The sequence below is a fragment of the Vigna umbellata genome, chromosome 3, assembly GCF_029865625.1.
Source record: "Vigna umbellata cultivar VRB3 chromosome 3, Vumbellata_1.0, whole genome shotgun sequence".
Classification (NCBI taxonomy): Eukaryota; Viridiplantae; Streptophyta; class Magnoliopsida; order Fabales; family Fabaceae; genus Vigna; species Vigna umbellata.
This window is the reverse complement of record NC_142167.1, coordinates 44,961,329-44,975,434: the sequence shown is the minus strand read 5'-3', so window position 1 is coordinate 44,975,434 and position 14,106 is coordinate 44,961,329. Positions and strand designations below refer to the sequence as shown.

Here is a 14,106-nt window from a genome sequence, read left to right as displayed (position 1 = left end):
AACTCAGTTCACGGACCTAATCTCAATCACGCTCATCTTCCAACCTCGATCACAAATCAACTTTATCCAAATAAAAATAAATTAAATGCGGACTTCAATAATTTTAAAAAATTACAAAGTATAAAATCCATACCAAAAATAAGCATATCACATTATGCACCAAAGTAAGAATTTTACACCATCATTATGGCATCAGAAAATGACACCATTTTACAAAGTTTATTTGAATAAAATCATGCAACGACCAAATTTTAATATAAACCAAATATAAGGGGCAAAAGTTTAACAGACCCACATAAAATAAACCCGTAATTAAGATACTCCCCATATGTCTAGTCCCAGATCCATCAGCGATGGTGTATTATTTCAATCATTACAAAACAAGATACATGGGTTGCATCCAAAAAGAGCAAATTCTAAACAAAAGAAAAGGAAACATTAAAAAAGCTATAATAGAAGTAAAAAGAATATTGAATAGCAAATGTATTCAAGTCCACCTTGATACCAAACTTCCGGATAATGAGACGAATGCCGGAAAACATACTGATAAACTATAGTCTTCTATATACACAAACACTTCCTCACCTAAATATACCACCGGCAGAGACAAAGAATTGGTGAAGGCCGTATCCTCAAAGGTATGAAATGGGGCAGGAGCATCCTCACCCTCCAAAAATGTATCAAAATATTAACTGTCATGCGATGATCACCAGTCAGCCACATGTCAATATTTGTAACCTGAAGAACCAGGAGGGGCGGGAGGTAACCGATTTGGTGTTCGCCTGCTGCCGGAGTTTGAACCAGAGTTCACATCACCATTTTGTGCAGGATCACTATTATGTCGACTGTGACCATTGGATCCTGATCTTGAAGAACCACTTCTACTAACAGGACCATTGGCGGCTGCATCAAAGGCAGATCTCCAGTCATCACCAGGTCCACTGCTTTTTGGGCTACTCTCTGCAAAACAAATAAATAAGCACACTTGAAAAACACAGAAAGGAACTACCAGTATTAACCAAGTATAAAAATAAAAACTAGTTTCAACAAAATAAGCCTACATGAATTGAGGTCAATTACCAGGACAATCAATGTATTAAGATATAAGGGTTGGATCCTTTAAAACAAAACACTTTACAAAGTAACAAGCAATTGGTAACGGCTAATGAAAAAAAATTGTGAATTCTAGGACATTCATAACACTGTTTTGTGTGTATTCAACTAATATTAATAAGTCAACAGTAACCATCCAAGAAATAGTGAATGTTGATTATGCTCACCCATCCATATGAAAATGAGTAAGAAAGCAGCTTAACACACCTGCACTACCATTTGACCAGCCAGAAGCAGCAGCTGCTCGGTTGTCATGAATACTCAGTTGGCGTGTTAATTTTGAAAGAAGTGAGGATTGTTTCTGGATTCTCTCTCTTCTGCGCTTAACATTTTGATCTTCCAAAAGTAGCTCCTCAATCTTTGCAGTGCTTTGTGCACTAATCATGGAAACATAAGAAAAATGTCAACAATAAAATATACAAGGTTTAGAACTATTTATGAATAATCGTCATTGTCATTTTCAAAACTACAGCATCCAACTTAATTAGCATGTACATAAATTAACACTGGAATCAATAATGAACCACGTCTCAGGTTCAGATAGTACTATACATTTAGGTTGGATGAATCACACAACATTATAATGTTCTATAGTTAAATCATGTATATAGACAAATTATAGACACAAATCCTTCTTAAATGGTTCGCGAGGTTTTCACTTGGATTCCTTCTACTTCTAGATAAGGAGCTAACCTCCACCCAATATAATCTCCTTCCTTGTTGTATATCTTCTCTACGCACACACGAACAACCTACGGCAAGCCTCTACTATAGGTGCTACTCTACCTTTTTCCTCTAATGCATTCACTCCCAATATTGGCTAGTTTTGTCAACTCATTAAATGCAAAATCCTCATCTCCATTACATTAAATTTATTCACTTATTGGCATTTATCTACATAGACATTAACTCATTCAATGCAACATCCTTGTCTCCATTATATTATATCTATTCCGTTGCTGGATTTTATCTACCAACATTCAGTTCCACAACGCATTGCAGGTCTGAAGCTGTGCAGCAAAAATATTCCGGAAATTTGGTTAGTCTCATTCCACAAAATTTAGAGGAATGTAAAGACAATTTAAAGGCATTTTGTAATCTCTTCAGTTCCTTCAAAATCTTCAAGAATGAGACTTGCACGTAATAGATGCAGCAAAGTAAACTAATGCAAGTGAGTAAAAATAAAAGGCAATAACAAATTTCTGAACCTGACAGAGCTATATAACTGATTCAGCATGTCTTCCTTAGCTTTTTCAACTTGACAGAGGACAACTGCCTATAAAACAAGTAACCAAAAAATGCATGAAACGTTAAATGGAAGAGCTGAAAAAAATTATAAAAATAGAAAATGTTAAAAGCTGAATCTTACTTTTGGTACATTAGCAGCTAAACTATTTAATACTGCTTCAACATATCCACGAACTTCTTGTGACATCCACCGGAGTTCTTCCTCAGGATCTGCAGGTCTTCGAGCCATTGTGTCCTGAGACAAGATGAAATATAATAATAGCCAGTCAACAATAGCAAGACTGACAAAAAAGAGGTGAGTTGGCTCATTTTTCCACCCCTAATTAAACTTACATTAGATAAATGAGGCAGATTTTAATTTCTAAGAACTAGCTTTAATTTTGAAGCCTAATGAATGCACCATAAAAATGCCATGCGTGTTAATAATGCCTTTAAGCTAGCAACTAACCAAGGAACCATCTGAGAGGCTTTGCCTCATGGTAGATCCACCGTCAGATGAGATCCTGATCTGTCCACCCTTTGCTTGTATAACACTATTTATCTTCTTAATCCACTCAACCTTATCAGATGCACTTTCAGCCTTCAAAACAACAGTACTATGTGCTGCAAGATAAAAACACAATAATTAAAATGGTTTCAAAATTTTGTAAGAAATAAAAGTGTGCATGTTCCATTGAATGCTATATTAACAGAGAAATTTACCTTTCAGAACAGATTTATAAGGAACTCTATTGGTAATTTTAAATACAAGGTTGACTTTGCCAGAATCTGGTCCATTGGACTTCTTGTCCTTTGAGCTTTTGGATGGGGGATCATCTTCATCCCCAGCCTCTTCAATGTTACATTCCTGATGCAATTTAAATAGCATGCTTATCAAGAATTAAGATATGCATTGTTCCACTCATTTAATGGCATTATCAAAACCAAAGCCAGTGTTGAGTGAAATGTAGTCATGACAAAATAGAAGAACGAAATACGAACTCCGCAATAGTCAGAAGTAAAAGAAAATGGGTAGTCCAAAGCACGATGTATGCATCTTAATTGTAAATATTCCTTTTAAGGCAAATATGTCCAGAATGTTAATTTGGTACATGTGTCAACTTAACCTTAGTAATAAAACTCCAAAATGTTTGCTTAGACAAGGAGCATATTGTTAAACATCAACTGTACCAACAAAGTCATCATTGCTTTATTACAACTCGTGACTTGACACAGGATGAAATTTTCTGGAAAATTTCATTATCACGTTGTAAATTTCAAAAATAAAAAATATATATTTCAAAGGTTTTATAAATGGTGTGCAATATGTCATATTTTAAAAGTTTTATAAATCATTCTATTTCAAACGAATTCCTTTAAAGACTAAACTATAGCATTCCATACACAGTACTAAAAAACGTGATAACGAATTGACAATCACTATGTGCGGGCACCTGCAGCATCTATTCAAGCAAATATAATGAATTGCAGAGTTGAGAATTCCATCATAATTTGTATGATGCACAGACAGTACTCTAGAATTTATTAACCATGATTTATATGAATAATTAATCAAAGTAGTCCTTACCTCCAATGTAATAACACCACGAAAATGTCTTTCCTCTTGTTTTTTTGTATACCCAAGCTGTGGAGTGAAAGGTTAAAATCGATACTACACAGTAAATTAATTAAAAGAAGCAAATTATAACTTCATATCTGAATGAAAAGAAAAGATCGATCACAGATTCAAAAATATGATACAGTTGAAATCTACAGGAATTATCATAATTCAAACATCAATGACAAGTTTTAAAGCGTTACAGCTGTTACTTGTTAGAATATTATGTTAGTCTGCTGTTAGTCTTATTAGGCCAGCTTATAAAAGGACTACACTACTCCAACTCCTAATTGTTATTTGTTAGTATGTATAGCTTCAATATCTTCGCAGACTATTTGTAGAATACCTTTAACAGAACAAACAGCAATTCCTGTTTTGCATTATTCTAATATTATAGTTATACATAGTATCTCTATTGTTTTCCATCTTTTCTACCTCAATCCCGTACTTTCAACATGGTATTAGAATGATCCCATCAACAATTGCCTACTGCAGTTACAATTACTCTGCCTCATTGCAAAAACCTACAACACTCTCTGGCTTTCACTTTCAGTGGCCGTCTTAACATTTTCAGGCAGTTTCTTTCGACACAAGCTAATATGGTATTGCAGTTGCCCCCATTTTGATCAAGCACAGGGCTGTTAGGCCTATTCCCTTTTCTTGTCTGAAACTTACTGATTAAATAATTATAAAGCTACTAAAAAACCACCACAAAGTTAATTTCACTACATATCCAGCCATCCCTTATTGCCTTTTGCTTCAACTTCAACACCCATCAGCTTGCCTCATCTAATTTCTTACTCGGAAATTACCACAACTCATAAGTTAAACATTACATATTCATCTAAAGCCATGAGATGGTCATTGAGCCCACATTATATTAAGATTATCTTCTTTCAGTGACCCTATTTGTAACAAGCTTGAAGTGTTTGTATAACAACAAATGTCATATCAGATATGATATAATAAAAGTATCTGTTCTCTGTCACTCTCAGCTCGCAATATTCCTTTCCTTATTTTTTTTTCACCCAACAGTTTCAGCATTCTCAAACATGCTCCTTATGTTGTGTTTCCGTCGGAAGTTCACTATACTCATAGTTATTCCTCAGAACTTACACCGAATTAGATAGACATTTTACAGTTAAAAAAGCACTTCGAAAGGAAAATGCATTGTAGTCCTTTCTATATCTTTAATTCACATATTCTAAACAAAATTTTATAACTTGGAACATTCTTTAATGGGCTTTAAATTAAACGATCTTCAGTGTCCATCTTTTCTTGATATCTTGCTGGTTACAAGGGCTTTTCCATCTTAAATTGCATGCAATCTACTTTAACTGAGATCTAAATTTCACATACCTTCCAATGGCAAGTTTGAATATGTATATATATATTTGTTATGTAAAGAATGATATAACCCCCAAACAATTTGGTTCAACAACACCACCACATTGTTAGTATCTTTCCATAACACCTGACTACCAGATACTTTCCCAAATTTCCAGAACATTACATCAGTGTGATGTTTTAGAGCACCAAGCCATCTTAGATGTTTATAATTTAACATCTAGAAAACTTAGCCATGAGTCAAAAGACTAGCATGTCAATTAGAAGAAAATGAAATTAGATTTTATAAAAATAATAATATAAGCCTCCATGTAAACAATTTAATAACTTGGCCAACACTTACTAACCTTTCCTGTCTTCTCATTTAGCACAAACCATCGCCTGCTCCAACCATTAGTTTTAGCACTTTTCTTTAACAAAAATCCTGTAAACAACATAAAAAAACAACACTAGATTTAGCTTCTTAATGATTTTGAAATATAAAGTTTAGCAAATTCAAATTTCCAAATCCATGCATCATTAGGGAAGATTAGGCTCAGCTCCCATACCAGTCTTGGTTAATTAGCCAAAGAAACAGAGTTGATAGAACTTTTAGAATAAAGTTCATTTATGAAAGCCTGCCATTCAGTATCGTTTCAGAATAGCCCAGGTTTAATAGGAGTTGGGTTACACAGGAGAATGGCAGATCACATGTCAAGAACATCTATTAGTCATAGGTACAGTTTCCTGTTGAAGAGGTGAGTGCAGTCTAAGTGTTAAAACACTAAACATATTGTTTACTTAACATTGTGTTGTATTCTTTATTATTATATACACATATAATTATTATAATATTATATGTTACACATTGTCCTTCATATAATATATACATATAATAATGTTATAATACTTTTAACATTTTTTGGTTATAGAATGGCCCACTATTCTAACCCAAATAAAAGTATCGGTGAGGAGGAAGTGGCTGCTGAAATGAAACAAAGATAGAGGCTAGGGTTTATTTGGGTGAGATGGATGATTCGGAATGCATCAACATTGGGGCATCCTCCACCCCCAAATAGTTCAATAATTGTATAGAGGTTTCTGCTGCTTTTTTTTTTTTTTCATTTTACTCATTATAATATTATATTAATGACAACACTTATAATAAAATAAAATATACTGTACTGCATAAATCCCAAATCAAGTAAATTTCCAAGATGAAATAAAATTTTGTCCTGATAATTCCAGGAGCATGCTGGCAAAATTCAGAAAAGTACCTATACAAAATAGTTCAATAATTGTATAGAGGTTTTTGCTGCTTTTTTTTCATTTTACTCATTATAATATTATATTAATGACAACACTTATAATAAAATAAAATATACTGTACTGCATAAGTTCCAAATCAAGTAAATTTCCAAGATGAAATACAATTTTGTCCTGATAATTCCAGGAGCATGCTGGCAAAATTCAGAAAAGTACCTATACAAAATACCAACCTAAGAGAGTGCCAAACAGAAATTTGAGATTACAAGACATTTCTGTCAGCAAACTGTAGTAGCATATAGAATAGGACATACCTGCTGTTATTTCTCCTTCGGGACCCGCAGTCTTTAAGCCCGAGCCTTCTTGCCCTTCTTTCTCTGACTGACCAGATTTGTCTTTTTCCTTTTCTTTCTTCTCCTCCTTCATTGACTTCATGCTTCCACCAGTTTGGGGACTACTGGCCTGCAAGTTAAAAATAAGCAGTTTAAAAATTCAATAAGTCACAAAAAGAAGAGTAAAATATAAATTAAATAGATTAAAGTTATAAAAGGAAAATTATGTTTTAAAATTTATATATGTTGAAATAAAAGAGAGGGTGGCATAGGCTGAATCCCAAATCTGTATAGAACATATAGGATTAAGCATTTATGAATAGAAAAATACAAAGAGATGGACCTAAGCTCGCTACATCTGACAATATACAACTACTTGGTTACAGTATAAGACCACCTACCCGGTTAAGTATAGATTGCTCAGCATCTTGTCCTTTTTTTGAGGATCGCCCCCCCTTAAGCTCCTCTTCTCGTCGTTGCCTTTCCATCCTAAAGTGAATAGCATAGAATAAATAGATCAATAATGACCTCACAAATTTAAATTTGGGAGACAACTAGACATATAGTATTACAAATAAGCAAAAAATAAAAAGAATTTCACGGTTAACTATGTAACACTATTCAACAGAACAATCAAATGAAAAAAGGCATGTTCCAAAACAATTGTTCTTGGTGAACGGGGAAATTGGACATGGATCCTGTTTAGAAAATTTCCAACCAACAACTTTGTACTGTCAAGATAAGTGCAGGTTGGCTTGGTACTGTCAAGATAAGTGCAGTTTGGGTTGGTAGAGCCTAAGGACACATGGCCGAAGAAGATACGGGACAAATCCATAAAACATGGACCAAAGATGAGGAGATTTTACTGTAGAAGAACAGGACACCGAGAGCACCCAAGATCACAGTAGTCAAGAAATTTGAGCTTAAATTTAACTTTTGAATTTAAAGAATCCCAACCAACTTTAAATTTAAAGTTCCTATTTTTATTTTTGAAATAGCTTTCAAGCTAAAAGGTAGGTCAGGTGAAACACCACCTAAAGTTCCACAAAAGATGGAGCCCATAGGAGAACTGAGGCACACTAATTTAAAAAAAAATGCAATGGGATCCAATGCAATTCTTTGGTTTCAGCATAAGTTGATCATTATGCTTCAAAAATGGGACCCTAGTCAAATACTTCGTGCTTTGGAAAGGTAAATATGCTTCAAGTGTCCTAGTGGAAGTTTCTCTCAAACTTGTTAATGGTACCTGACCCACTCCTGCACCAAGGAGAATCTTGTGGAGGAGAGTATTCATAGACCCCAAAATGTTGGCATTTACAAGGATAAATAGACAAGGATAAACAGTATGTACAATAAAGGGGATAATCAAGTTAACTGTAGATTATAATCAAATGCTAAACCACCGGAGGAGTAATCAGAGGAAGATATTAGAATTCGGTTGGAATAAAATATAAGTTAAGATAGGTAGTACGTGGTGGACATGAATTGAGTGGAAAGGGGAATGATATAAGAGCTAGGGCCAGTGGCCAGAGGTTATGTGCACATGCAAAACTCTAGATTTATCTTTTATTTTCTGCCTTTTTCTTTTCTCTTTGGAAGAGTTAGTGTGTCCATTGCTTCTACCCAAAGAAAAATAGCTTATAACAAAATGGCAGAGTGTAGGGAACAGATCCCCAGTAGGAGGATCTAGATCCATTCAAGAAAAATCTAAATTACCTCCTTTGTACCAAACGAATGAAGTGTTGTGGTGGAACAAAAGCACGTTCCATATCAACTAGTGCAACCACCATTTTCTTCGATTCATTCTTAAACCCTTCCAGAGCAGAAGTTGCAATTGCCACAACCTTAAAAGATTTTTAAACAATGTTATATAAAGAAAGGGAAGGTGCACTCCCACCAAGGGATACCTTAAAGAATAAAAAATGTATAAAGGAATGATTGACAACAAGGAAAAAGACTCAAATTTAACATAATAAATCAATGAAGACATCAAGTAGAGAATGAAAAGGAACAATAAAGTAACATACCTCTCTCTTGAAAGGTGGGTATCTTCCTAAACCAGGTGTAGCATTGGCAGCAGATGAAACAATATCTATCAGGACACGATGTACCTGGAGCATATGGGAATGGAGAATCCCATGAGTAAAAAGTATAACAGAGGGAACACTACGAAAAATGCAGTGCCGCCATTGACAGCAAGTAATGTAGGATTTCTTATAGGAACTCATTTCCTCTGATACAGACAATGGAGACTAGCGTTACCACTTATTCCAAACCCATTCTCTCCGATTCATGCCCTATCATGCACTAAACTATTCTAGCCTCTAAGAATCCTTTAATCCCATTTCTTTCTGAGAGCATTTAACATCCCACAATTTCTTTCCAGACATTCTGATGTGTTCTATATATGACAACATGAACACTCCTTTGAACTCCTATTCTGCCCTCCTCCATAATAGTGATCTATCAATTGAGTTGAATTACAATCATGTGATTTACATAAAATGACGTGATCATTCAACATGTGGTAATAAGAACCTTGGAAACCCCACGCCAAAATCTCATGCTTCCGGTGAGGGACTGAAGTCCCATACCTTGCAATTGGATCCACAATACAATGTACTTTGAGAGGAATCGCAAAAGCTATTAAAGGAATCCTTTTTAAATTACAAAAAAATTATAGTTCCACTACAAGTAACATGTTTTCACAATAGGTCGAATGAATACGTCCAAATGGAAGGGAAGGGACAAAGAATATAGACACTAAATCAAAACTTCAAACCTAAATGACAAACCAAATGATCATACAAAGAAAAACACTTCAAGATATAAGGAACAAGCTACTATCATTTAGAAACTCAGCAGAGTAAAGAAGGTTAAATATATTTCAAGTTCTTTCTACACATTAAAGCATTACCTCATCAACACAAAGACGTGATGGTTCTTTCGCAAGTTCTAGAACACCTTTGATCAGAGATCTCAATCCCTTTTCAGGGGAAATAAGATAAGGCTGATAACCATCTGCTTCTAACACAATCTGATAACGGACAAAAGGGGTAAGCAAGAGTAGTAACATCCCTCCCCCAAAAAATAAGGGGACAACGATGACACAAAGTACTTCAGAAGAAAGATATCAACAAACATAGGTCCAAAGCTTACCCTCTTCACATTGTTGATATCAAAATGCCTATCTAAAGGTAATTGCTTCATTCTATCAGGAAATCTTCCCTCAAAACAAGAAACAATTTTCCAACCAGATCCCTGCCAGATAATTTAATTGTATATAAAACAGGCCCAAGCAACAAATTAATTACTCATTAACACAATATGGAAAAAAAATTAGTCCCAAATGCTGAAATTTCAAAAAAAAATATAAATCACTGATCAATTAATCATAATGACACTTTCTTCATTTATTTCTCCATCATTTAGTAGATATCTACATTCAAAATATGATTTTCTAGTATTTGTCATGACAATTCAGAATTGGTATGCCCTAAGCTAGTGTGTTGGACCAGCTTCTTCATGCTCACTTTACAAGTGATTGGAAATGAAAAAAAACTTGGTACAAATATGGGTAAATGGGATTTTTGGTTGTTTGTATGGTTGGAAAGGAATGCTTGCATCTTCAAGAGTACATTTTTTCCATCATATCTTATTTTTAAAGAACTGTGAATTGTGTATATGGCTTCTCTTTCATATGCAGCACATGGTTCACAAAACAGATGGGACAGCTCCGAGCAGACTGTTTAGTTTTACAGCTATTCTGATTGTGTCATTTTATTGACTTTATTTAATTAGTCTGAAGATTCTTTATCCTCCATCTTGTTTTTCCAGTTTTATTTTCCTATTTTTAATACAACTCTCGTAAAAAAAAACGCAATAATAATTCACACTACACAAAATAGCATCGTAGCAATAACAAATATCACATGTAAACTAAGTAGCCAACTACTTTTCATCTAAAGCACCATAACAATAATTAAGAAAATTGAATGCAAGTTAATCAGTTATGCTCTTTCTCAGCTCTAAAACCTCTTGAGCTAAAACATTCTAAAACTAAATTGAGCCCGTAAAATATGGTTTATTCAAGAAAATGTGACATTAGATACCTATATACAGAATATGAAGCTACAGATTATTCTAAAGAAAAAACATCCAAATAGTAACTAACATCAAAATAAATAAAATTTAATTAAATGTAAGAGTCACGACAGTAAACCTCGCCACTGGTGATGTGCTGTAGGAACTTATCCTCAAATTCACGGCAAAGTTCCAAGGCTATAGCACGTGTACCCTCTGAAGTGGTAACCATTGACTCACCAAGCCTAGCCAATTCATCCTGAACTATCTGAGACTTCCCTTGTAACCTTAACAATATCAGTAAAGTAAAGATTAGCAGAGACCAGCTACGCATATAGTAGACAAAATTATGAAAAATAAAAACACAAAATACTTTACATGAAAAAAAAAGGAAGCGCGGATCTATTGTCCACCAATAAGTTTTTCATTACTATAAACAAGAACCAACTCAAAACAACAATACTTATAATTAAAGTAGAAAATATCACACTGCACTACATATAACTTACCCAGAAAGAAGGTTAGGAAGCCGAAGCTTCATACGATTCTGAATTTGCTGCCCCAGGGCATCCACTAAAGCTATCCTTCCAAGCTTACTTTGAGGAGCTCCTGTCAATATGGACTTGAGGGTTTCACTCTCTGCTCTCCATGCAGTTTCTAAAGAATTTTCAGAACCAGCAGATCCAGATTGTGCCGTAGCTATTGAAACTGATTGACCAATCAATGCAACCCAAGGGATATCAGCTGTTTTTGGAGGACCCTGATTTAATAAGAGAGCTTGTACAGCAGCAAGTGCTTTTTGGTCTGAAGCAGCTTGATCTATTTTACTAATAACTCCAATGGTCCTGGTACCTATGAATATATGTTTTCGCCTATTTAGACAATTAACAATGAAAAAACTACCTAATAGAGAATAGAATCAAACAAATCCTCATAAATTCAACAAGTTTTACAAAACAATAATCCTAAAAAGAACCGTGCAAACAGTCTACCTTCTCCATCATATTCCTTTGCGTATCTTAGGGCTCGAGATGAAGCAATTTCGGGTGCTTGAGCTGCAGGTACAATAACTAGCAAAATGGCATCATTATGCTCGGCATATTCACTAACCTATGCAACGATCCCAATAAATAACATCAGAATCTCAAAGCTGTTCAACGATAACAAAAAGCAAGATGATTGGGAATCAATTTGTGAAATGTAGTACACCAGTTACCATTGACTCATCCATGATGCGTTGATCCAGCCCAGGTAAATCGATCAATTTAAGAGGTGGTGCTGGGAAGATAAGATGGTAGAAAGAATGTTAGTATTTTAGAACGTTTTGTTTGAAAGAAAAAAAAAATGTACAGCGCATATAACTGGAGCCTGGGGTCATCTGATATCATAACATATTAATTGCATGCAGCAACACGAAACTCAAGTTTTCACATGGCTACTGTAACTCAAGAACTATTTTCATCAAACAAACCTCATTCTGTGGCTACGTATGGATAATCCAAGAAGCCATAACAAGTTATGATGTCAGGCAATTCACCTTCTCAAAGCTTTATAATTCTATATAATCGCACAACCTGAAGATGGTAAGGTGACTAAAAATCATCAATCAACAACAAACCTGTACTCGTGCGCAGCTTCAAATAAATTTGATCTCGACTCTTGCCGGAGGAACCCTTACTGAGTCTATCCTGCAACGAGTGCCTCAAAGCACCTGCGGCAACGTAACGAAGGACGCATATATGTTCGTCAGTAAAAAAGAAGCAGATTGTACAGATCAGGCACTTCGGCGCTTGTAGTTTGAAAAAGAGAATTAGAACTGACTTGCGGAGACTTGCTGAGACTTGTTGTCAATCTGCAATATGATGGATTTGCTGCTCAACGAAGTGTCTCGCTGCAGATCAATGCATATAGGGGCCCGAGTAGCTCCGTTTTCACCAGTAGGCTGCAGAATAATACAAAATTCAACATTCAGTTTCACAGTTTCGCCTGCTTAACAGAGTAGGGTTTAAGAACGAGTTCAGAGTTGAAGTTACCAGAACGGGATGTCCAATCAAACTGTTGAGAGCAGCGGATTTACCAGCACCCTACAAAATCGGAATCACTGAGCAGTGAAGAAAGAGACTACGTACGAGAAGAGAAACGTGAGAAAACGGAGACTTACAACATTGCCGAGTGCAACGACGTTAAGAAAAGTGGACGGTCTTCGGGAATTGGAGGAGGAGTTGGATTCATCGACGTCCTCGTCGGCGAGAAGCGCCGACGCCTGGCGCATCGAATCGGCAAGCTCCGACAAGTCCTCGATCGCCGCCATCGATGAATCGGTCGATCAGCAAATTGTAAACGAAGAAGCTTAGCGGATGAATCGAAGGAACACGCTCTCGCCGTATAGGGATCGATCGGAATCGAACCCTAAATCAGAGCTTGGGAATCAGGATCTGGACCAAGGTGTGAATCAGATCTCTGAGTTTCTCTCTCTAGGACTCAACAAGTGGGGGTTTCGTCTTTACTATATTGAACTTCGATTCAGAAATTTCAAAAAGCACACGCTCTTTATCTCTCTTTCTCTTTGCGTTTTGAAATGGTTAGTTGTCCCAGTCGTCTTGTCCTGTCTTTTTATTTTGAATCCTGTTTTGTTTCAACCTAATTAACTTTTAATTCACCGCCCAACGTCTCTTCACCCCTACATATGGTTTGGTTCAATTTATCATTCTAGGATTTTGATATATTACCTATGATGGTTATAAGGAGAAGAAAAATAATTAAAATTAAATTATTTTTCTTTCATTCTTTCAGCTAATTTTTAAAAAATAATTTTGATAAAAAAATACATTCAGATTGTAAACTAAATATTTATCACATTCAACTACATTAACAATTTTGTTAGATATTTAAAGAATTAGTCAAGATATCCAATCTCCTCACGTATTAATCAAATCAAAATTAAATAAAGATAACTTATATTTGATTTCACGGTAATTATTTTCTGTTTCCTTATTCGGAGATGATAACTCAAAACACTTTTTTTAAAGTATTGCACAGTTTCACATTCAATTTCAAGTTGTTTTATTCTTTCGAGAATTTTGATTTAATACTTATTTAATTAATTTTTATTAATCATATTCGATATAGATTTTTTATTAA

General features: G+C 35.0%; 1 protein-coding gene across 1 annotated transcript; it reads right to left on the bottom strand.

Moving 5' to 3' along the window:
* Positions 1-130: 130 nt before the first annotated feature.
* On the bottom strand, positions 131-13,562 carry LOC124830588 (dynamin-2B-like). Its single transcript, XM_047304353.2, has 22 exons — positions 13,127-13,562; positions 12,999-13,049; positions 12,787-12,907; positions 12,584-12,676; positions 12,182-12,243; positions 11,958-12,075; positions 11,475-11,817; positions 11,105-11,252; positions 10,042-10,143; positions 9,800-9,919; positions 8,910-8,993; positions 8,599-8,726; positions 7,284-7,371; positions 6,865-7,012; positions 5,653-5,729; positions 3,929-3,985; positions 3,064-3,208; positions 2,810-2,964; positions 2,483-2,596; positions 2,322-2,389; positions 1,321-1,490; positions 131-960 (listed from the first exon to the last, which is right to left on the bottom strand). Exons 1-22 carry the CDS (start codon positions 13,274-13,276, stop codon positions 725-727), a joined length of 2,778 nt encoding a protein of 925 aa, XP_047160309.1. The 5' UTR covers positions 13,277-13,562; the 3' UTR covers positions 131-724.
* Between the last annotated feature and the right edge of the window lie 544 nt (positions 13,563-14,106).